Raw genomic sequence first — 24,449 nt, forward strand, 5'->3', positions numbered from 1 at the left:
ATTATGACCTTTAAACGCATTAAAACTCAATTAGCACGCTATAATCAACCATGCAAACGTTCATATACGTTTTTTCATTCAATTGTAATATGCAACATTAAATTACACAATTATAACAGTTTTTAGTTAATTCTCAACATAACAAAATAGTTATTTGCATAATTAAAATTTTCAAAAGTGATTTTTGCAATAAACAGATAAAGATTTCCACAAACAAGCCCAAGCTCAGCCCAGCATGGCAGGACTGACTTATCGGACGGACTGCGGCGGCGGCAACGCGCGCGTGTGGTGGAACCCAAATCCTTTATCGCAAATTAACTATATAAGTTCACACATTTGTTCATTCCCACTTCATGTGAGACTTGCATTCACTTTCTAACACAAATAATATGTTTACACAAATAATGTGTTTTTTAAAGTACATTTGAACATCAATTTCTCATTCATTATAGTTTCGATTTTGGTATACTTATAATCTATACCATACCCATTTCCACGAACAATAGTAATACGATTGAATTAACCAACTCCGTTAAATGGCCCAACTCAAATCTTTGTCTAAAATCGCTACCCACAAAATAATAAATAGTTTTTATCATCAAAATTCTCATTTTATTCCAACACATAAAACAATTGCAATCAAGCCATGTCACATTTAATACCGGTTGATTTGCGAGGACTCGGATTGTAAATTTTGAAGAACAATGTGTGTAGGAAATAGCTTCTAGTCATTGACTCATGATCAATATATGCCATTATTATTTAGTATGTCTTTCTTAAGAAAAAATATGTTATGTATTCTTTATGTTTAATGTAAAGATTATTTCTATAATTTTAAAAACAGCAAATTTTCTTTTTAACATCATTATTAGTAGCATTTTTATATCTTAAACAGTTTTATTGAATAAAATATAAATTTTTATTTTATTTTTTGAGCTGAATTTTTGTGATTTTTTTTTCTTTCAAAAAAGCTATTTATTTGAGAAGAACAATTTCTAAAAATTTAAGAGAAAGTCATAAAAAGTTCATCTATTTATAATAATGTTAAAAATGTATTTGATATTTTTAAAAATTATAAAAAATAATCGATGCAATTTAATTAAACACATAAAAAAAAAAATAAACAACCAATTAAAACGTTTGAAATTGCTATTTAGTTAATGTTTCGTAAATCTTAGATAAATAGCCATAAAAATGACGTGACCTAGTAATGAAAGTAATTATTTACCTAAGATTTACATCTGTAAATATATTAAAGTGATTATTTACTTAAGATTTACGAAACGTTGAATATTTAGCAATATCAAACTGTAAATGTGCCTATTTAATAGACCGATAAATAAAGATACATATGTGCAAATGATATATACCCATTTCCTAATCACTTTTATTTCAGTGTGTGACGCAACTTGTTATCTTATGACTCTCAAGGTTCTAATGTGTACTTGGACTTAATTTTGTAATGAAACCATAGAGGTGCACGAGGAAAATATATATTAAAAAAAAATAAAACCCGCGGTTTCTTTCCACGAAAGGAAAAGGTGGGAGATGATAGAGGAGGAGATTGGGCGATTTCTGCTCCGCTTTATGCTCCATTTGTCACGTTTTTAGAGTTCAGCAATACGACCTTCTTTTTCTCATATGACATTTGATCAGACTATAACTCTTCCCATTTCAAAATTTACATATATGTATTTATATATTGCTTTGGATTGCAACAAAATCTCTGTAGGACTTCTCAATTATTGGCCCCCTTATTGGCAAACGCTTACATACCATATGTATAGAACTTCTCCTTGATGATTTAATACTCAATTATAGCTCAAGAATTGAAAAGAAAAACAAACTTTTTTTAAAGACAGTAAAATTACCAACCAAATTATGTTAGGTACTACAAGAAAAACAAACTTTAAAGCTAATCAAATGGATAAAAAATTAACTGGATAATGTCTATACACTAAATATTTGACTAGATCAAAATTATCTTATGTATGCATCATATGTGCAAATTTGAATCACGTATTTCGTACGTCAATTTCATCTCTTATGCATAAATTTTGTCGACTTTTAAGTTGAGATGACTCTAAATATTATTGTGCTTTATTTTTAGCTTTAGAACAATGATATAAACTAGATCTCCTTTTTAAACTAGTTAAAAATAATTGTTACCATTTTTTTAGAACAATTATATAAACTAGATCTCCTTTTTAATAAAAAGGAAATAAATAAAACAGAAGGAGATTTATTTTAAGGGTGCTCCACGTAAATTGTCATTGGAAACCAATAGAATTTAAAAGTAGGAAATGTTTGACTAAAATCATCAAAATAGTTGAATCTTAAAAAAAAAATAGAAAACACCAATTCTAAATAATCAAATAAATCATATATACTATTAATATTTAATTCGCCCAATAAATAAAGTATTTGACATATAAAATAAATAAATAACTTTAACAAAATTAGATAGATTACGACAATGAACTTGAAAGAACACAAATGACATATAATTTCAAATGATATAACCATATAAAATAAATATAAAAACGAACGATAAATTAGAAAAAAAATCGATTATAATTACTCATTGTAAATATTTTATCTACTGAGTAAATATTTTATAGAGAAAATGGCGGCAAAAATACCAATTGTTTTCGTTTTTATACAGTTTGCTACCTATTCTTTTTTTTCGTCGGCGAAAATACCAAATGTTTACTTTTGGTGTCGCCGTTACTACCAATTTTAAATGGACGGTCTGGATTCATTTTTAAATAAAAACCCGTTTATTCAGGTGATGTTTATTTGATTCATTTTTAAAAATGAGTATAATGAAATATTTTATTAACAAAGTGTACGAGGAGCCTCGAAGGAAAGGAGATCCGGGTCCCAAGAGACCAAACGCGCGCCAACAAGCTGGCCGAGGAGACGCGAAGTCGCGACCAGATCCGAGACCCGACCGTGGTGCGAGCGAGAGGAAGAAGTCAGGTCGCGAGGAGCTCCGAAGAAGGGAGAGGCCGAGTCCGAGGGAAACACGCTCTCGCCGAGGAAGGGACCGCTCGAGGTCATCGCCGAATCTATGGAGACCCAATCTTCACCAAAAAAATGCGGAGCTGCCGCCGGATCTGGAGGATCCCGAGCGCGAGGTACCGAAGAAAACAAGCCCACTGGATCTGGAGGTTTCCGGGCGCGAGAGGCTCTGGAGAAGGAAGGTGCCTGGCGCTCGCCGAGGAAAGAACCAGGCCGAGATGATTCTCCCCTCCGATCCCAACCCGGATCGCGCAAAGGAGGGAGCTCCGAGATCTGGCAGCCACGCAGGCCGCGAGAAGAAAGCCGGGCGCGAGGAACCTCGGGGAAAGGAAAAGCCGAGCCTGAGGAACCCGACCGCGCGCTGGCGAGCTGGCCGAGGGGGCGCGAAGTCGCAACCGAGTCCGAATCGGCCTGGTCGAGCTCGAAACCCGGAGCTCGGCCGGAGCGAGACAGAGCAACGATCGGACCTGGAGCCCGGCCGCCGGGCGAACTGTGAGATGAGATATGGGAAGTGGCAAGCGCCGGAGGCCGCATGAAGATCTGGAAAAGAGAAGGGGTGGGGCCGAAGACACCGGTCGCGCGCCAAGAGAAGAGCCAGGCGAAAATGGGTTCTCTTTTTGGTTCAGTGAAGCGCGTGAAGGAGATGAAGTGGGCAAGCATAGTGAATCAAAGGGAGAAGAAGGAGATGAGTTGTTGATGTTGCCACGTGTAAATCCGTTTGTATTTAACAGTTTTGGTAGTAACGGCGACACCAAAAGTAAACATTTGGTATTTTCGCCGACGAAAAAAAAAGAATAGGTAGCAAACTGTATAAAAACGAAAACAATTGGTATTTTTGCCGCCATTTTCTCTATTTTATATAAGAGGTTAAATCTTGTATAAGGGCACTTTAGTCTTTTCCCATTTCCTCTATGTTTAGGCTATATACTCAACTTCCTGTATTTTTCATTATTACGTTACTATTCAAAAGTCATTCTTCTCTTTGAAATCCCTGATCTACAGTCTATTTGCTTAAAAATATAAGATGTTTTCTTAATTAATTAGTATAAATTGTTATGTTTGTAAATTTTTCTTATTACAATTTTTCTTAAACCTTGTCGAGGAGAGGATCATAAGGAATCGAAGATCAGTTAAATGATGGAGTGAAGGTAGATAACTCAAAGGAAGTAAAAGTTGGCAAAATGTGAGGTTTTAGACGAATGATCACATAGCAAACGTTTTCTTTTAAAGCGTACAATTTTGCTTGAAGAACACTTAAGTGTTTTGTGGGTAATCGTATGAAATTCAAGACAAACATGCCTTTTGTTAATGCCACGATGTTGAGACATATAAGCATCAATATCATTGTAAAGTATCAAGTATAGTCTCACATCGACTGTGTATTACGATTATGGACTCTTTATAAGGCTTGTGGGTTATTCCTCTAATTACCAAGTTTGGTTTTAGATGGAACCCCACACCTTTAAGATGGTATCAGAGCGGGACCCATTCTCGATTGTGGGGTAAGCGCTTGTGTCAATGTGTGTCTGTGCCTATGCGCGTGAGGGGAGCTTGATTTTATTTTAGATGGAACCTAAAGACATAAAAATACTTGTGTTTGGAACTCTATGTTCGGATTAATACATAAAGTTTTCAGATCAAGAATCATAAGCATGCTACGACAATATCTTTTTTTTTTATTATTATTATAACTGATAGTACTTTTCGAAACTAAAATCTTTTCAAGATCATATACACTGATAAACCACTCTACGTACGTACTTTTTCTTTGGGCCGAATTTTGTTTACAAAATACAAATGATTAAAGAAAAAGACAAATAATACCAATATTTAAAAAGGATAAAATAGGAATACAATATTTAAAAATTTATTGCTACATCATAATGTTTCAAATCTTAAGTTGGTTAGTTTGTAATTTCAACGTGTGAAAATTTTCTTTTTGATATACATTTTAAATAATTTTATAATATTATATACAATAAATGGAAAACGATTGAGCTTGAGCTTCAAGCAAGCGAAGCAGAAAGGCCACAACATAAGCACCGTAAAAGAATGCAGATTGTATTCATGTGTTCAATTAATTGGGGGTAGGATGTTTTTATTAGTTATGTCATGCACCCTTATAACCGTCACAAATTTATTATGAGATCTCTTTCGCTTTTATTATTCTATATATATATATATATATATATATATATATATATATATATATATATATATATATATATATATAGGTGTGTGTATGTGTGTGTATTAACGGTTTGTACGCATCTTTTCCTTTTCCATCATCTTATTAAGCTTTACACAGTGTACTTAAATAATCAAACTTTTTTTTTTCTTCTACTATATTTTTCTTATTTTCTTTTTCGGCTTGGAAAAGGCAAATTATGGAGGCAACTATTAGAATAATATTCTCTAACGTTTATTATTTTCAATTTTGTTCACGAGAATATTATTCGTGATACGCACTAACACACTGAAATATTATTCGACGGATTTGGATGATTGCCTAGACGAGTAATGATATATTCTAAGATCTTATGAAAAACAGAGGATAATTTTTTTTTCTATTGGATCACAATACGGATCAAACGGAAACCAGATTTTGTTGGTGACATTTTATGTTGTAACTGCCCTTTTTTTTATACCAAATATGTAACTAAACGTTTTGTAAATATCATGCTTGTAGACTATGTATGTGTAGATATGCACTTTGTTGATATATATAGATTACAACAATTGGTCCCGGTGGAGACTAGCGTATGTTGAACATGTTCAGTCGATATAATGATAATTTAGACCAAATTGTTCTTATATTAATTAGACTGAAAATGTAAATGAAGTAAAGACGACCAAGAATCTCAACCACGTTTTAGTATTGTGTGAGTGTCTTGCTGATAAGTGAGATTTATTTACACTTATCTTCGCCTTTTAAAAGAGAATCGAAGTTTGTTCCTAGTGTTTTTTTTTTTTGTTTTTGTTTTTTTGGTAGCTTTTAGTGTGTTTTCATGTGTAGGGAGAATCGGAGCTTGTTCCTAGTGTTTTTTTGTATATTCTGATAGAGCCGGTTACACGTATATATATAAAGCGAAAAGTGCATCATATATATAAAGTGCGGAGAGTGTACCATTCTGATCAAAGGGCTGCCACCGTTAAATTGTGGCAGGGGCTCAGGAAATAGTACACGTTTAGCTATACTAGAGACACATTTACATTTTTGTCATTTAAATTTTTGCAAGTATACTTGTACGCGTATGGAGATTTACACATACGAGAATATTATTATTACAAAGTATTTTTCGAAATTTTTTTTCACAAAACAAAATTATAATACCTACTGAGCATCTCGCTCACCCCTATTTTCTTTTTAATCATTTATATACTAAGAAGTGAGAAAGAGAGTTTAGGACGACCTTGGAGTTTAGCGTCGCAAGTTTTCAGTTTGAAGACTCTGCTTTAGTAGTTCTTTGGCATATAAAGGATGTACATTACAAACAAATACGAGTTTGTAATGATTTGTTTTTTTTTTCTTTTACGTTCTCAAGTTTTAGTTTTCTTTGGACTTGTAAAGTAATCGATTGAGTATGCAATGTTGAACGTTTTGTAGAATTTATTAGTTTATTTATAGTTAAAATTCACACCCACTTTATCGAGGCGTGACATTCGATCACCATTTCAATTGATTGTCCGCATCATGACCATAATTTCATACAATTAACATATCATCGAACATTACTATTTATCGAAATAGAAATCATCGGATCATCGCTGATTTAAATATTGAAATACATACATTCAATGTGAGATATGTTCTTGATGGCTTTGGTCCCATCTCCAAAATAGCGAAATATCTTTATTATCGCAATGTAATTAATTATATATCATATGTGAGAATGTATACAAAAGAAAAATAGTCCCCAAAATATGTGATAAGTAGACACAAATAAATAGCAACGATGTCCATTAATAGGAATGGAAAGTCGAGTACAAGATAAATCCATAAATTTTAAAGCATTTTGCCTATAGTTTGTGATATGAATTTTAGTGAAATCCAAATAACATTAATATTGACATTTTTTTATCGACTTTGTGTACATAAATTAATAATTTTACTGCACGATATTGATTATTATATGATAATATATCCATATAAACATATATATATATATATATATATATATATAATATCGATTACAAGAGAGATTAATTCAATAATCTTGCGATTGCCGATACGAGTCAGACAAATACAAAAAAGTAGTTATTTCTAGAAACATGTATCAAAACAAACATAAATTAGACTCTAGTAATAGTATGAGTTTTCTAGACATAGAAGACAAAACAGTAAATAATACCTCTAAAAATGTATTTATGGCTGATAAAAAAAAAGTCTTTATGGAAAACTAAAACATTTATTTTTAGATCCCCAAAAGACTCGTACTTCATGTTTAAGGTTCAAACCATAGTTTTGAAGCTCTCAAAATGTAACTGATTTTCCCTTCTAGAAAAGGAAAAGAAAAAAAAAAGTAACTGATTTCCTTGATTTATTCAATCTTATTTTGTTTTGTTGTATTCAATTAGACTTGAGGAAATATAATAAGGTTGTAAATCACGTAACTAAGAGGCCAGGACTTATTAGTTGACGTTGACATCCTTAACTCCACTACGTACTCTATAAATACGGCCTCAAAAACCGTTTCGACTCCTCAACTTCTAAACCTCAACTTCTTCAACTACTCTCTCTCTCTCTCTCTCTCAGCTACAATGGAAATGGCAATGGCGATATGTGTGATTGTAATGGCAGGGCTATTATCCTCGGCATCGTCGACATACACAGTGAACGTGGTGAGCTTGGGAGCGAAACTAGACGGCAAGACCGACTCAAGCGCGGCGTTCGCCGCCGCGTGGTCGAAGGCGTGCTCGTCCCCTTCGCCGGCGTCGATAGTGGTCCCCAACGGCCGGTTCTTCCTAACCAAGGCAGAGTTCACCGGCCGTTGCCGGAGTTCCGTCACTTTCCACGTCGCCGGAACCCTCGTCGCCCCCTCCGACTACCACGTCATCGGCTCCGCCGGAGACTGGATCTCCTTCAGACACGTGGACGGCGTGACCTTCTCCGGCGGAGTCCTCGACGGCCAGGGCTCCTCTCTCTGGTCCTGCAAGCGCTCCCGCAAAAACTCGTGTCCCAACGGCGCAACTGTAAGTCCAAAACTAATAATAAGAATAGTAATAATAATAAAAAATGAATAATAACGAGAGTGTGCATTAAACGCAGAGCAGACATTGGGGTTTTCGAACTCGAGAAACGTAAAGATCCTGGGAGTGACGTCACTCAACAGCCAGTTATTCCACATCGTGGTCAACGACTGCGAAGGGGTGAGAATCGAGGGCGTCAAGGTCATAGCTCCCGGGGACAGCCCGAACACGGACGGAATCCACGTGCAGGGCTCGACCGACGTGGCGATCTTCCACGCGGACATCGGGACCGGGGACGACTGCGTCTCGGTGGGGCCCGGGACGCGTGGCCTGTGGGTAGAGGACGTGGCATGCGGGCCCGGGCACGGGGTGAGCATCGGGAGCCTGGGGAGGGAATGGGACGAGGCCGGGGTGGAGAACGTGACGGTGCGGCGGGCCTCCTTCCGCGGGACCCGCAACGGGCTCAGGATCAAGTCGTGGGCCCGGCCCAGCACGGGGTTCGCCCGCCACGTGGCGTTCGAGCACGCGACCATGGACGGCGTCGAAAACCCCATCCTCGTCGACCAGAACTACTGCCCCGACGAGAAGGGGTGCCCGGGGGGATCCTCGGGGGTGCGGATCAGCCGCGTCGCGTACAGGGACGTGCGCGGGACCTCGGCCACTGAGGTCGCGGTTCGGTTCGACTGTAGCCCGACCCAGCCGTGCACCGACATCACGCTCGAGGACGTCAAGCTGAGTTACGAGAAAAAAGCCGCCGAGGCTTCTTGCTCCCACGCCGCCGGCTCGGCCTCCGGCTTCGTCCAGCCGTCCAGCTGTCTCTAGTTTGCTTTGCATCATCATATGTTATGTAATATCATATATATATACCTATATGGCCCTTTATTTGGGAGTTTTATATATAACTTTTATATGGAAAAAAAAATGGGACGAGAATTCATGCACTATGCATTGTATACCTTATATGCCATATTGGTTTCCAATTCGGACGGTCTCTAAAGTTTGAAAAGTTTAGAGTTTGAGCAAGTCTTTTTTGCGTGACTTCTATCGGTTTTCATATGAAATAGCTCAATTACAATTTACAAACGGGGAATTTAGATACAAATTCGTAGTTAAGTTTATAATAATGTTCACACAAAAATATAATAAATGTCTAGTCTCTCCTTTTATAAAATCTAAATCAAAATCTCAACCGATATTTTTAATAAAGCTATACAAAGTTCTACGAGATACAGTACGAATAATCATCTTTTTCATGGTCATCGGAAATCGGTTGAGTGGATTTTATCATCTATGCATTTTAAAAGAGCTTCTTAGATACTCGAAATTTAATGTGCTATTTATTCTTCCTTTTGTCGAAATCACGAACAAGATGAACGATTACTTGTAATTAGCGTTAGATTCTTTCCGATTCAAGTTTAACATGTGCTTTATTTATAAGATGTTATTCTCATATAATCAAGAGTATTTTACCCTATACCTAATTGAAGCTTCGTGCACTTTTCTCAATTTAAAAAAAAAATAGCTACTTCTATGAATTAGTTGTGATTAATTAAAAATATACTATACTAGTTTAAAAAAAACCAGTAAAAAAAAAAATTTAGACTTCATTTCAATTTCAAAAACTTTGTGTCTATTTTCTTTAATATAAAGGTCAAATAGGCTACACCAGCTGGCCCATTTTTAATTTATTGTTATTATTTATTCTATTAATGTATATGCGTGTGTATATATATATATATATATATATATATATATATATATATATATAATACTTGGACTAACTAACAGACAAAAAATATTTTAGAATTATATACCAAGAGAGTTTGTTTCTCTCCAATACATTAATTATTGTAAATTAGGTCGGGCCATCCGTGGCGTGGCCACATAGCCAGACCCTTTTTTTAGAAGTTTTTGGCTGGGCTAAACTTTTTCGGAGAACGGCTGAGCTAATTAGGACCCAATGAACAACACGCGCTGGGTTTGGGATTTAACGTCCAAATTTAATGAATTATATTATTTATTTTTTATTTGAGAAAAAAACTTATTTATTTGAGGAGGTGGAAGTTAGACTTGGGTCACCGAAGATGAAACATAACCGAAAAAAGAGAGAGAGAGAGAGCGCTTTGAGATTTTCAGAAAAAATCAAATGTCTCGATGAATAAGAAAAAGTTTGATTTTACGGTGTGACCTAACTTTTAGAAGCGACTAGTTGCTTCTTAAATTTAGGTCAAACAAAACAACGTAATTTTGTTAAAAAATGAAAAAAAAAATGAGCTGAAAAAACTAACCGTTCAATATTTCACTAGTCGCTTCTAAAGTGCGAGAAAGTTGTAGAAGCGGTAAATGTCTTTTCGTAGACTAAAATTTTGACTTTTTTTTTACACAAAAATATTATTTTTTCGTTGACTAGTCACCTCTAGTTCCAAAATATCGCTTCTAAAAAAAGCGTTAGATATTTGTTGTAGTATCAACACCAACAAAAGAATATAATCAAATGTTAAGGTTGTGTTTGGTAGTTAACTCAAATTGTTTTTTGTTTTCTGTTTTCTAATTTTTGTAGTTGTACTGAAAAACTGTTTTGTAGTTGTTTTCAAAAAGCTGTTTGGTACAGTTTTCATTTTTGTTTTTGAGAAATTGAAAAAACTGGAAAAACTGTTTGGTACACTTTTCATTTTTTTTTTTTTTAAATGAAAAAATGAAAACCGGAGATAAATCTGATTACTTGCATTAGAAAAAAAATTGATATTGCCAATAAAATAGTAAGTTAGACAAAGTTTAATGACTGGAGATAAATCTCCATGCGAATAATTTAAGAAAATAACTTAATACTCATTTTTTAAATAAACATAATGTCATTATATTATACTCATGAGTGTAAAAAAAGTGACAATCTAAGGCTAGTTTGTCAAAAAAAGATGACCCACGTAAGATCAATTTGTGAAGCTTTTGAGCATATACAATTTAAATTCACCAGCTTTTGACCCACATACACATCCACCTTCTTCTCTAAACAATCATTCAAGTACAACAACATAGTTGAATGATTAATGAATTACAGCAACAAACAATCACCACCAAATACTGAAGAAAATGAGTATGAATAGAATAATTTATGAATTACCTTAGACAAACATAGTATGAATAAAGGCAGAGAAAACAAACAACAATGAGAAACAACGATTTGTCTCTTCACGAAACCAGCAATGACAACGGCGGTTTGGGGAGAAGAATTGGGGTTTCGAAGAATGGGGGAATCGGTTCCCGCGCCAATACAAATCGAGTTCAACAAACCTCTCGTCGGCGGCGATCGAATCCGGCCGACTCGCCGCATTTCGTCTCGCGAGGGCTTCTCCGCGGCGGCGCCGGGCCCACTATCGCCTCTGCTTCCATGTCGCCGGAGAGATGTCGCGCGAGGACTTCTCCACGGCGGCGCTGGGCCCACCATTGCCTCCTCCTCCAGATCCTCCGCGCTGTTCTTCTTCTTCTGCAACTCCATCACCGCTGCTTCCATGTCGTCAGAGAGAGGTCGGGACTCGGCAGAGAGAAAGGGAAAATTAGAGTGAAAAATTCTGAAAACAGCTTTTTTTTGTTTTCAATTTCCTTTGCATATTTAAAAAACAACTTCAATAGTTTTTAGATTATATTTTGCAAAACTGGTACCAAACACGTTTTTTCTATTTTGTTTTCTATTTTCATGACTTGAAAAGTCAAAAAGTGTTTTCAAGATGCTTACCAAACACTACCTAAAAGTTTAAACCACTCTTGCATAATGGTATTATTGCTAATAATAATCACAGATATTTTTATGACAAAGGTAGTAGACTAGAGCATATCCGTTCATTTTAATTATATTCTAAGTAGGTGGATAAAAAATGAATCGTCATTGGACCATTTGTAGCGAACTTTTTAATCAATGATACAATATGTATAAAATTGTCGGCAAACAGTACTCTAATTGTTAGAGGGTGACGTAAGTGCATAGCAAAACATATATATATATATATATATATATATATATATATATATATATATAATGTAGTAGTGGATGAAAGAGCTCATAGAGAAGAAATGGACATTGTCGGTGATGAAGAAGTGAGGAACAAGCAGGTTTTGGCGAGAGACTACATAGATGGCATTCCAGAGGAACAAGACATGTATTTGAACTATAACGCCACTATAAAGCTTAGAGTGCCAGAGGGCTCATGTGGAATTTTGGTAAAGAATCTCTACTTGTCTTGCGATCCATACACGCGAGGCTTCAAGAAGCGAGACCCGGATCGCATCGTCTTCTTCGCTCCGAACTCGGTACGTAATCAATTTCTCTCCACTTGTTTTCTTTTATTTCTTTCTATCTTTCTTACTAGTAGTAGTGAATAGTGATGTGTATATGTTATATGTATATACGCAACGAAACGCGACACAGCCAATAATAGGGTTCGGAGTGAGCAAAGTGGTGGAATCGACAGACGGCGAATTCAAGAAAGGTGAGTTGGTTTGGGGGATGACTAAGTGGGAAGAGTACACTCTCATCACTGACACGCGTGGCTTCTTCAAAATCCAACACTTCGATGATATTCCACTTTCATATTACACTGGACTTCTCGGTAATTACCGTATTGGTTCAGATCAAAGCTTATTATAATTCGCGCTATATTTGTTATTTTTATTTTTTTTAAGGAAAAATAACACATATATATTGTGTTTTAGTGAAATATCGAGTTTAACCATTGATTTTCAAAAGTACATTTGTTAAAAATAAAAATAAAAAACGTATTTTGATTAAGGAAGAGCCAACGTATTTTAAAAGCATAAAATATTATTTCAAGACTATTCATTTAGTGACAAATTCACATGTGAAATTTTAGCATTTGTAGTGATAAGAGGGAGAGAAGGAGGGTAGTCTTTTTCGGAAGGAGGATTCCCCTTGTTTAACTTTTAGTAGCATAATTATGTGAATTTTCAATGAAACAAATATTAAAATTGAATTTCGGTATTACTCTCGTTTTTCTATTAGGCATGCCCGGGATGACTGCTTATGCCGGCTTCTTCAAGATCTGCTCCCCAAAGAAGGGAGAACATGTGTTCGTATCCTCGGCCTTTGGCGCGGTGGGCCAGATTGTTGGCCAGCTGGCAAAATCCCTGGGGTGCCACGTCGTGGGGAGTGCCGGGGGAAGAGAGAAGGTGGAGATCTTGAAGAGCAAACTAGGGTTCGACGACGCGTTCGACTACAAGGCCGAGGAGGACTTTGAGGTGGCGTTGAAGAGGCATTTCCCCGACGGAATAGACATCTACTTCGACAACGTGGGAGGGAAGATGTTGGACGCGGCGCTGGCCAACATGAGGGCACACGGTAGGGTTGCGGTGTGCGGGATGATCTCGCAGTACGAGCTTGAAGAGGGCGAGGGTGTACGCAACTTGATGCACCTTCTTCTCAAACGCCTTCGAATGGAGGGATTCACCGTCTTCGACTACTACCATTTGTATCCCGAGTTTATAGAAGAAATGTTGGGTTACGTACGGGACAAGAAACTGCACTGCGTTGAGCATGTGGCCCAAGGTCTCGAAAATGCGCCCTCTACTCTCGTTGCCCTTTTCTCCGGCCTCAATCCCGGAAAGAGTCTTGTTCGCGTGGCTTTAGATTAGATTTGGTTTTTGTTTTTTTTTTCCCTTTCTCCGTGCTAATAAAATTATGTGCCGAGGACAAAGGTTTGAGTTGATATAGACTAGTATCATACTTAAATAAGGTTCGAGGGAATGCTGAAGTAAAATAGTATATCGTGTCAATAAACATGTCACGTTGCTACTAGAATTTTGTCACTTGCACGACGGATTTTTCACGACCGAATTTTTTACCGTCGTGGAAAGTTTCGACCTTCGAGTTTTTTGTCGCGACAAAGAGTTATTTTGAGAATTCTATTAAAAATTTAGACAGAAGGAGAAATTTTGAAACATTTTCAAAATGAAGAGTAAACTTTTAACGGGAATTATAATTGAGCGAGCACTTTGTTAAATGTGTAGGAGTTCAAGGGAAATTAATCCATTCATTAATAAACAGAGCAGTCTTGGCAAATTTGTGAGCAACAATAATGATAAAATACATGGGATCAAAATAAAGCGAAAGAGAGAGAGAGAGTTTTTAGTGTACGTAGAGCATTTTTTGCCCCTCAAGTTGAATACTTTATTTATCAGGGGATAAATTACATAAATGCCATATGAACTTTTGATCATTTAATAACGTGGTCCCTACTTTTATTTTTTTTACAGCGTCGCCCTTGAACTTTGACAGTCTTACAAACTTAGTCATTCCGTCTATTTTTCTCAACAATCCATCCATTTTTTCCCATGTGATTGGCATGTGACTATTTAAACAGGGACAAAATTGTAAAATAACAAAAAATATTGATATTATAATGATTTAATATTATATTCCTAAAAAAAATGATTTAATATTATTAAAAAATATTATTTATTATATAAAAAATAAATAAAAATAAAATAATTATGTAAAATATGAATTTTTAATAAAAATGAATTGTAAAAATGAATTATTATTTATTATTAATTTTCTATTATCGTGAAAAAAAAAGTATAATGGAAATGTATAAAAAAAAGTATTAAAAAAAGACAACAAACAAAATGAAAAATGAAATTTTTTAATTTTAATTTATTAATTTTTAATATAAAATAATTAAATAAAGGATATATAGGTAATTTTAAATATTCAAGTTATTACACAAGTTAAAAAAGACGGAATATACTCCCAAAATTTGACGGAAGGACTAAGTTTGTAAGATTGTCAAAATTTAAGGGCGACGCTGTAAGAAAAATAAAAGTAGGGATCACGTTGTTAAATGGTCAAAAGTTCAGGAGGCATTTATGTAATTTATCCTTTATCAGGTGAGCTGAAACTATGTTATGCCAATATCACCGACGGACCCCCCCCCCCCCCCCCCCTAATTTTTTTTTTAATACTTTTTGCCTCTTTTGAAGAATTTTATTTTACCTACAAAATTTAGCCCCCTTTAACAAATTTCTTACACGTTATATCCCTTAATTTACATTACTGGCTCCGTCCAATATACTTTACTTAGAGTCCACTAAAGTTTTCCACTGCAAATTCTAAACCCAATGAAGGAAGCAATCCTAGTAGAAGATAGTGTTACAGCTTGCTAAACATTATTAACCGATATGATGACTTTATAGAATTTGAATAGGTTCTGACCTTGCTCCTTTAAGTATAAAGTCTTCCACATTGAGTCTTTATAAATTGTATATGTTCTTCCGTCAAATATGTTTCACGGAAAACCATTTTTCTATTGGGTAAATTTAAAGCTAATAAGCATATTCTAAACTGTTTCTATAAATTATACGAGTCTTAGAAATCAAGAAACGATATATATTCTTCTTTTCTTTAACTAATAAATGAGATATTCTTATTTACTTTTTTAGAATTTAGTTTTAATACAAAAAATAAAATAAATGTATCAAAATAAGTTTAGGCTGGATAAAAATTGTTCAAATATGTCAAATATGTTGTAAACTGTCAAATTGTTCAAACTGTTTCTATAAATTATACAAGTCTTAGAAATCACGAAATTATATGATGTTCTTCTTTTCTTTAAATAATAAATGAGATATTCTTATTTACTTTTTTAGAATTTAGTTTTAATACAAAAAATAAAATAAATGTCTCAAAATAAGCTTAGGTTGGATAAAATAAGTATATCATATAATTATATAAGTTTAGGTTGGATAAAATAAGTATATAAGTTTAGGTCGATTTCATAAAAGGACTAAATTTTAAGCATTTATACTTGAGGGGCGATTTTAAAAAACAAGTCAAACTTCATGAGCTCTAATAAGATATGTTCTAATTAATCAAGGAAGAAATATTCTTCTTTAACCTTCTCTAATGAGACAATATAAAAACCCAGCGCCGATCGAGCAACAAACAGACATAATTAGCTAAGTTATCAGTAAATATAAAAACCAAAAGAATAACGCTTTTTTTTTTTCCCCCTCTGATCAGTCACTGCCAAAAAAATGGATTCTGGTACTACTAGTGTAGTCTCATACAGATACAGACGACCAGCCACGAATTTGACTGGCATAGCTCACTTCTTTGGCATTTTATCTATTATCCTCATGCTCGTTTGGATTCTTCATTTTCGTGGCGTTATTGAGTATGACTCAGATAATTCAGATCGAGTATTCAACGTACGTCAAAGTTTAATAATTATATAAGCTATGCAATTTTACTGTTATTATTATTTCAGTTATTGCCGCTGATGTGGACTTTGTGCAGGTTCATCCATTTCTTATGTTTGTTGGATTCATCTTCGTGTCTGGTGAAGGTAATAACTAATGAGTCTTTTTTTTTCATATATAAATTAATCAGATATATAGAAACTTATTGGAATATATTTAATATATAATGAAATGAAATGATCACAGCGATGATGGCGTTCAAGACGGTTCCAGCAGAGAAAAAAGTGAGGAAATTCGTACACATGATTTTGCATGTAATTGCGATGACGTGTGGGATTATTGGGATATGTGCGATTTTCAAGAATCATAAAATGGAAAAAATTGACGACATGTACTCGTTGCATTCCTGGATCGGCATTGGAACATTCTCCTTGTATTGCCTGCAGGTTCTCAATCATAACCCTAACTAACACAGAATTTTTTTTCTCATTAATTGTAATATATTTTTCAAGACGATGATATTCATTCTTGTATAATTATACGTTATATAACTTAACTTCTCCATGTGTCCATAGAACGTTAAACCCTCTCTTTTATATTACTACAAATAAAATATTAGCATATATAATTGATATAAAATAATCTATTTTAAATTGTTTCTTAATTTTCTCGATATTTGTAATTACTCTAATTGTTAAGAGACTCTATCTTTTACATCAATATTTTCATTATATAAATTAATGAGAGACTATTTGCGCATACTTTAGCATGGACAATAGTTAGGAAAAAATCGTCGTCCAAGCATTCCAATCATTTATGTCTAATTGGTCTTAGGCGCCTTAGTAAAATATATATAATTTATTTGGGAATCCTTGTGCTAAAATTTTAAGTAATTATTCAATGATTAAGAAAATAGTTAAAGAAAATACATATACGTCATAATCAAGAGTAGTCATTCACTATTTTTATTGGGTTCATTAAGTAAATAGTCACATTTATACTTTAATATTGCTAAATAGTCAACGTTTAGTAAATCTCAGATAAATAGCCACTTTCATATATTTACAGACGTAAATCTTAAGTAAATAGTCACTTCTATTTATTAGGTCACGCATCTTTATAGTTATTTACCTAAGATTTACGAAACGTTAAATATATAGCAATTTCAAACGTTTTACTTAGTTATTTACCTAATTTTTTCTTTTTATTTCAGGTAGTCTATAAAATATTTACACGATGCCACTTTCTTTTTCTTTTTCTTTTTTCAAGTTGAAATGTATACTTCTTTGTACATTGTCATAATGGATATGAGTAGCACATAACTCCTATATAGAACGGATGGTTTGTTTTTTTTTTCACATTGTCATAAGATCAACAAGCATGAACACTCAACGGATTTATAAGGGAAACATATAGTAATTACACAAGTATAAAGAGCTGAAATTTTCTTTATATTTTTTTTGTTTTTTCCCCAGTGGTTGCTTGGTTTAGTAGTGTTCATGTTTGGAGCGTCGGAAAGAAGAAAGGAAGCAATGGTGGGATGGCATATGGCAGGAGGAAGAGCACTTCTGTTCATGTCAATCTGCGCAGCTCTAACAGGCCTTATGGAAAAGTCCCAATTTCTTGGGCTCAAGTACCAAGCAGAGGCCCGTGTACTCAACATTACTGGCCTTTCGATCCTCCTCTTCGGTTTATTCGTTGACCTCAGCATTGTTCTCGGTCGTGTTGTCTATCTCAAGTAATTCGCCTCCATTTGTTTCATTCACTCTATTCGTTTCTGTTAAGCTCATAATTTCATAAACTACCGTTTGTGTTTTGTGTTTGTTTGTATTTTTTTTTTTTTTTTTGTTTCGAGAAAGGCATCGTTTGTGTATTAATACTAAATTAAAAGGCTCCTACTCTTATTGTTGTCGTGTGGGAATATACGGTTTTTATTTTATTTTATATATGTATATGAATCCAATGCTTAAAAGCCTGCGGCTCATTTGTAATTATATATTAAAATAATATGCAGAAAACTAGTTAAACTAATTAAAGGTAAATAATTGTGAATAATATATATGGTACAAAACATCCCCCCCAAAAAAAAAAAAAATTATGTAGGAAGAATACCCAAATTATGTATCCAATAGATACATATATATATTTTTCATAATACTGTCAAATTAGAAAGTATGTGACCTGGTATACCTATGCAACGTCAAAATAATATAGCCATACGATAATGCCTAATTATTTTTTTATAAGGTCTAGTAATTATTACCCTCGATATTTTAATTTATGCAAAATTTGTTCCATAGTAGTTATGCATAATACACTAATAATAAGTGTGCATAATAATTATCTCAATAATTAGAACAAGTGACCTTATAGAAAACGTGGTGGAGAATTACATATGTGGCCGTCACGTGTAAACGTAAATTTTGACAAAACGTGTCTTTTTTTTTAGGTAAACAAATGTATTTGGATGAGATGTGTCATACTATTCTACTGAAGGGCTTTCATAGGCATTACCGATTTAGAGATTTTTGAGTAAAATTTAACAATTTGATTATTAGTTCATATTCTCTTACCAATCCTACTTGTCATAACTTGCTTTAAACAAATTCAAAATTTAGGTCCATTTATCGAGTCCGATTCCGAACTTAATAGGACCAATGCTCGATCACGTTAGCCACCGGCCGACTGACCACCCTCATGCGCCTGCTATCTGAATCACACGCACACCTCGGCCTTGACATGCTCGCTATGCGCCTCGACCCCTCAACCTTTACGGTTGCGCTCATTGGCCCCTGTCCCATTCATAGACACGCCTCATCCCATGCTCGGTCACCCACATGCCTCGAGCCCCCATGTGCCTAGATTTGTGGTGTAGTCCCGATCATATGGTGACTCGACCTCGAACTTTTTTTTTTTTTTTACTTATTCGGCTTCCTATTCCATTTTAGCCCATTTCGCCATATTGGCTACTACAAATACCAAGCTCTCCCAACAACAAAAGTTTGGACTTTTTTTAACCAAAAAATTCTCACTAGAGAGAGAGAGAGTGTGTGTGTTGTCATGTATTGAGCCGAGCATGGGCCTTGTAAAGTCATTTCAAAGGTGCATGAGTAGTTTGAGGCGGTTTTGACTCATTACCCAAGGTTGGCACATCGGGCAAGGGAAAATACGAGGTCATGCGTTGAGGCTCAAAGTCGTTGTATTGTAAGCAATGATTAAAATATCAATATTGATACCGATACCGATACTAAGGTTCTAATTTTACGGATATATCGACGGGTATCTTATACAATTTCAATATCGACTACCGATGATACCGATGATATATCGATGATATATCGACTACCGATGGATATATCAACAAAAATCCTATAACAAATACATATTATGTATATATCATTTAATGATATATATAACAATTATATTTTAAATAGTAAATATTAAAATTAAAGTTAATAATATATAATATATTAGTGTAGAATAGATATAATTGTGTTGGTGTAGAATATATATAATTCTGTGTGGTTTATTAAATTTGCACCAATAGTGATGTTGCATTATTGTTTTATTATTATTATTATTTTATCAAAATGCACTATTGCTTACTTGCATGGATATTAGTGTATTATTTAAGACTTAAGAGTATTAAATTGCAAAAAAAAAAAAAAAAAAAAATTGAAAAAAGCTGCCTAAAAGTAATAGTGTGGTGTTGGGAACCAATTGTCCCACATGTTTGTGAAACAAAGCATTTAACAAAGAAAACTCGATATAAACCCAAAAAACATAAGTTTATGCTAAAAGCTGCCGTCATTTGGTCCTTACAGGTTATGAGATGGTATTATTTTGGACCATTTAGGCCCGATATAAGTTAAAAAAAAAGTTTTAAATGATTTTGACCGATATTTCGGGTATATAGCGATATTTTGGCTGTTATAGCTATTTTAATACCGCGTCTCTCAATATTTCGATATACCGATATTTTAAACATTGATTGTAAGTTCATATTTTTTTTTTGTTTCAGCATTTATAATAGAGGAAATGTCGGCATAAGTACTCAATGTTTTCGGAAACATACACTCAAATACCTATTCTTTTTTTTCGCGGCAAAAATACCTAATGTTAGGGTTCAGTTCCACCGTTAAATAAATGCATTAAATCTAATGGAAATCCACATGTTAGCCTCAAATTAAACATGGTTTAAAGTTTTTTTTCATAAAAATAACTAAAAATTAATACATCATTTTAATAATAATTTTTTTTTAATTATAAGCGACTTCTATATTATAATTAGACATTAATAGTATTATTAAAACGATTTTATATTTATTTGTTTATATTAATCAAGTATGAAAATATTCTTTTTATTGAAAAATGTTTAATTGATTTTTTAATATAAAAAACGTTTTTAGTAATATTATTTATTGCTTGATTATAATATCAAAGTTATTTTTAGTTAACTATTTTTTTTATAAATTTTTCGATAAAAAAGATAAAAAATGATTCTACATTCTGTATAATACACATTAATTCAAATTTTTGAATGGTTAGTACCATTTATTTAACAAATTTGATTGACTTCGAATAGATATTTGTGTTGTTATAAAATTTTAATAAAAAAATATTTTCAAACATGATTAATGGAAATAAATGAATCTGAAATCATTTTAATGATACTATTAATGTCTAATTATAACATAAAATTCGTTTATAATTAAAAAAAAATTATTATTAAAAATGATATTATTAATTTTAAGTTAATTGTATAAGAAAAACGTTAAATCATGTTTAATTTGAGGTTTTCATGTGAATTTCCGTTAGATTTAACGGATTTATTTAATTGTGGAATTGAAATCTAACATTAGGTATTTTTTCCACGAAAAAAAGAATAAGTATTTAAGTGTATGTTTCTAAAAACATTGAGTATTTATGTCGACATTTCCTCTTTATGATATGGAGTTCTCGTTTTTTTATTTTTCCTCTCGTCCAAGGCCCCCGATTGAGTTGAGTGCCGCTGCCTCGAGCTCAGACCTGGGATTATTGGGACGTCCAAATCGCAGCTCATAATACCAAGGTCAAGCTCAGTTTTGACGTTAAATTGGCATAACAGGCATTTAGGCCAAGAATTTGGGACGCCCGACATCGTATTCTGAGGGTAAAATAAAACGTGTATTGCAATAAGTTAGAAGCTAGAACTAAGAAGTGCTTTTGGTGTGTGTACGCGTGTGTGAACGGTAGAGTTATGATGTACATATTGCGTGTTTGTGTCTTCTTTTTCTATGCGCTGTCAATAAAAATGCTTTACGTAATTAAATAATGGTTTGAAGTTTAAACCGAAACTTAATTTTTGCTAGTAAATTCAAATTCACTTAAGTGCTAGGATTCTATGGGGAAAGAGTCGTTAATAAAAATATTTAGCTTTTATTCCGAGTTAAGGAGTGAAAGAGAAAGTTTAGCCAAAGTCAAATATTGTTGAGAATTAAAACCGCCAAAAATTTGTGGTGAATATAAAAAGAAGACGACTGCGAGTAGGTCCCAATATCGAAGCGGTACAAATATGGCTGGTTTACATTAAAAGCATTATATTTTCTTTTTCTTGTTTTTTTAATTTGATAAATAACGCAGTTATAAAGCATTCACATTATAAATAGCAAACGATTCGCATGTTCTGGAGTCTAATTTTCGGTTGAAGCCAAAGCGAGAGCACCATTTGCATTTTCAGACTCAAGAACAAGTAAGCTCTCTCTCTCTCTCTCTCTCACCCTCTCTCCAAATGATATCATCTTTTCGAAATTACATATATTGCCTGGGTGATTAGTGCTGGTTTCATATCCGAATGAATAATAATCAATTCCAATTGCGTTGCATTCGTAGATATAGACAAGACAGAAAGAAAAAAAAAATGGGTGAAGTAGTGAGCAACAAGCAGGTGATTTTGGTGGACTACGTGAAAGGTTTTCCAAAGGAATCGGACATGAGAGTAGTGAGCACTTCAACCCTGAAGCTGAGTCTCCCATCGGACTCCGATGGTTCTTTGTTGGTTAAGAATCTTTACCTGTCTTGTGACCCTTATATGCGTGGCCGTATGACCCGCCGTGAGTCGTCTGAGTCGTACGTCGAGTCCTTTCAGCCCGGGAAGGTCGTGACCGGCTTCGGCGTGTCAAAGGTGTTGGAATCGAGGCACGCCGGGTTCGAGGCGGGCGATCTCGTGTGGGGTGTCACGGGTTGGGAAGAGTACTCGGTTCTCCCGGCCAAGTCTTTTTTCAAGATAGACCCGAGCCACGGTGTTCCGTTGAGCTACTACACGGGGATTCTGGGCATGCCTGGCATGACTGCTTATGTGGGATTCTATGAGCTTGGCTCGCCCAAGGAAGGCGAGACCGTCTATGTCTCGGCTGCTTCCGGGGCCGTTGGTCAACTCGTCGGACAGTTCGCTAAAATCTCTGGATGCCACGTCGTCGGAAGCGCCGGGTCCCAAGAAAAGGTATTTTTGGTTCTTTCTTTAAGTCTCATTTTTACTTTGTGCTATTATGTCATCTTTATGTTTTGAAATGAGTTACAAGATCTGTAACTTGATTGAAGGGGTATATATATGATGGGAGATATAAAAATAATGAACGGAGGATCTGGATTCTTTCTTTGAATTATGATTTTTTTTTTCATGTTGATTTTTATTGTGTGCTCTCTTATCTTTTTAGGTGGATTTGCTGAAGAACAAATTTGGGTTCGATGACGCTTTCAACTACAAAGATGAGCCTGATCTCGAAGCCGCTTTGAAGAGGTTTCTTTCATTAATTTGTTTCTAAGACTTAGTTTCTCATTTGATCATAAGCTCTCTTATAAAAAAGAATATCGATGTTCATCGGTGCGCCGATGACACTAAAAATCCACCGTGCCTGTCATTTGCGCATCAGCACGCTTAAGAAAACCATTTTTCCGATGTAAGATGTAGCAACCTTGTGGATGTGGTGTCAAAGAATGGAGCCAGAAAATCATTTTATTCAGGCTAAGACATTGTCACATTATAGAGACACGTAAAAGAAAAGTACTTGAATCATTCATTTTGTTTTTCAGTAATTGAAAATGTAATCTAAACGGAGCTTATATAAACAACTAGGATCCTCTCTTACAATTTTATGTCTCTCCAATTTAATTACGACCCCAAGAATTTGGTCTAGTGTTAGGGCCACTGGGATAGTCTCCCGGTCGATAATGTCAGGGCCTCGTGAATTTTAATCAGATCTGAATTCCTAATTAAAACATTAGGTCGTCATTTTTATATATCGGGAATGATTTTTGGCACGTCTCACGATTTTCGACGATCCACTCAGAAGTTGACACGTGCCCACCCAAAAGTATTAAACATCCACGTGTCAACTTCTGAGTGGATCGTTGAAAATCGTGAGCCGTGCTGAATAGCATTACTCTTTATATATAGTTATTGAGTTGGCTTGCTTTGACAGGTATTTCCCGCAAGGCATAGACATCTACTTTGAGAACGTTGGAGGAAAAATGTTGGACGCGGTGCTGATGAATCTGCGGGCCCAGGCACGGATCCCGGTGTGCGGGATGATCTCGCAATACAACCTCGAGAAGCCGGAAGGAGTGCAAAACCTGATGCAGCTCATCGTGAAGAGCGCCCGCATGGAGGGCTTCATCGTCAGCAACTTCTTTCATCTCTACCCCAAATTCCTCGAATTCATTTTGCCTCACATCAAGAAAGGCGATATTCGCTACGTCGAGGACGTGGCGGAGGGCCTCGAGGCCGCCCCCGCCGCTCTCATCGGACTCTTCTCCGGTCGCAATGTCGGGAAACAAGTCGTCGTGGTTTCGCACGATTGATTGATCTCGTTTTTTTTTTTCTTAATAGAACTTGGTGATTTACAGAAGGGTGTAATGATATTTTGTTTTTTGTTTTACTTATACTATTACAGAGAACTGGATTAATTGAGGTTAAATCATTGAACAAGCATGTGCTATTTGCTATTGGCTACTTGATTTCACTTCTGCCATTTCTATGACAATAAATT

General features: G+C 34.8%; 4 protein-coding genes across 5 annotated transcripts; all 4 read left to right on the plus strand.

The window, feature by feature from the left end:
• The first annotated feature begins 7,732 nt into the window (after positions 1 to 7,732).
• LOC149384270 (polygalacturonase-like) lies at positions 7,733 to 9,227 on the plus strand. Its single transcript, XM_089628955.1, has 2 exons — positions 7,733 to 8,217; positions 8,299 to 9,227. Exons 1-2 carry the CDS (start codon positions 7,786 to 7,788, stop codon positions 9,034 to 9,036), a joined length of 1,170 nt encoding a protein of 389 aa, XP_089485081.1. The 5' UTR covers positions 7,733 to 7,785; the 3' UTR covers positions 9,037 to 9,227.
• Positions 9,228 to 12,257: 3,030 nt separating this feature from the next.
• LOC149384271 (2-alkenal reductase (NADP(+)-dependent)-like) lies at positions 12,258 to 14,121 on the plus strand. 2 transcript variants are annotated; one of them, XM_089628583.1, is made up of 3 exons: positions 12,258 to 12,519; positions 12,638 to 12,698; positions 13,229 to 14,121. In XM_089628583.1, the coding sequence occupies exons 1-3, from the start codon at positions 12,283 to 12,285 to the stop codon at positions 13,855 to 13,857; spliced, it is 927 nt and encodes a 308-aa protein (XP_089484709.1). In that variant the 5' UTR covers positions 12,258 to 12,282; the 3' UTR covers positions 13,858 to 14,121. The 2 variants fall into 2 exon arrangements, with proteins under 2 accessions (XP_089484709.1, XP_089484708.1); XM_089628582.1 differs by having other exon boundaries at positions 12,638 to 12,818; positions 13,229 to 14,119.
• A 2,051-nt stretch (positions 14,122 to 16,172) lies between these two features.
• LOC149384272 (Cytochrome b561/ferric reductase transmembrane protein family) lies at positions 16,173 to 18,361 on the plus strand. Its single transcript, XM_089629054.1, has 4 exons — positions 16,173 to 16,431; positions 16,520 to 16,568; positions 16,669 to 16,868; positions 17,898 to 18,361. The coding sequence occupies exons 1-4, from the start codon at positions 16,258 to 16,260 to the stop codon at positions 18,162 to 18,164; spliced, it is 690 nt and encodes a 229-aa protein (XP_089485180.1). The 5' UTR covers positions 16,173 to 16,257; the 3' UTR covers positions 18,165 to 18,361.
• Positions 18,362 to 21,982: 3,621 nt separating this feature from the next.
• Positions 21,983 to 24,412, plus strand: LOC149384273 (2-alkenal reductase (NADP(+)-dependent)-like). Its single transcript, XM_089628627.1, has 4 exons — positions 21,983 to 22,153; positions 22,294 to 22,903; positions 23,118 to 23,200; positions 23,883 to 24,412. Exons 2-4 carry the CDS (start codon positions 22,322 to 22,324, stop codon positions 24,259 to 24,261), a joined length of 1,044 nt encoding a protein of 347 aa, XP_089484753.1. The 5' UTR covers positions 21,983 to 22,153; positions 22,294 to 22,321; the 3' UTR covers positions 24,262 to 24,412.
• The last annotated feature ends 37 nt before the right edge of the window (positions 24,413 to 24,449 follow it).

The sequence above is a fragment of the Urtica dioica genome, chromosome 10 (assembly GCF_054948205.1).
Source record: "Urtica dioica subsp. dioica isolate 48M chromosome 10, U.dioica_male_clone48M_v1_H2, whole genome shotgun sequence".
Lineage (NCBI taxonomy): Eukaryota > Viridiplantae > Streptophyta > Magnoliopsida > Rosales > Urticaceae > Urtica > Urtica dioica.

Coding starts and splice junctions, on each gene's coding strand:
- LOC149384270 (XM_089628955.1), top strand. CDS start 7,786: ATGGAAATGGCAATGGCGATATGTGTGATTGTAATGGCAGGGCTATTA. Junction 8,218..8,298: donor CGTGTCCCAACGGCGCAACT/GTAAGTCCAAAA, acceptor AACGCAGAGCAG/ACATTGGGGTTTTCGAACTC.
- LOC149384271 (XM_089628582.1), top strand. CDS start 12,283: ATGGACATTGTCGGTGATGAAGAAGTGAGGAACAAGCAGGTTTTGGCG. Junction 12,520..12,637: donor TCTTCTTCGCTCCGAACTCG/GTACGTAATCAA, acceptor AACGCGACACAG/CCAATAATAGGGTTCGGAGT. Junction 12,819..13,228: donor ATATTACACTGGACTTCTCG/GTAATTACCGTA, acceptor TTTTTCTATTAG/GCATGCCCGGGATGACTGCT.
- LOC149384272 (XM_089629054.1), top strand. CDS start 16,258: ATGGATTCTGGTACTACTAGTGTAGTCTCATACAGATACAGACGACCA. Junction 16,569..16,668: donor CATCTTCGTGTCTGGTGAAG/GTAATAACTAAT, acceptor AAATGATCACAG/CGATGATGGCGTTCAAGACG. Junction 16,869..17,897: donor TCTCCTTGTATTGCCTGCAG/GTTCTCAATCAT, acceptor TTTTTTCCCCAG/TGGTTGCTTGGTTTAGTAGT.
- LOC149384273 (XM_089628627.1), top strand. CDS start 22,322: ATGGGTGAAGTAGTGAGCAACAAGCAGGTGATTTTGGTGGACTACGTG. Junction 22,904..23,117: donor GCGCCGGGTCCCAAGAAAAG/GTATTTTTGGTT, acceptor TTATCTTTTTAG/GTGGATTTGCTGAAGAACAA. Junction 23,201..23,882: donor CTCGAAGCCGCTTTGAAGAG/GTTTCTTTCATT, acceptor TTGCTTTGACAG/GTATTTCCCGCAAGGCATAG.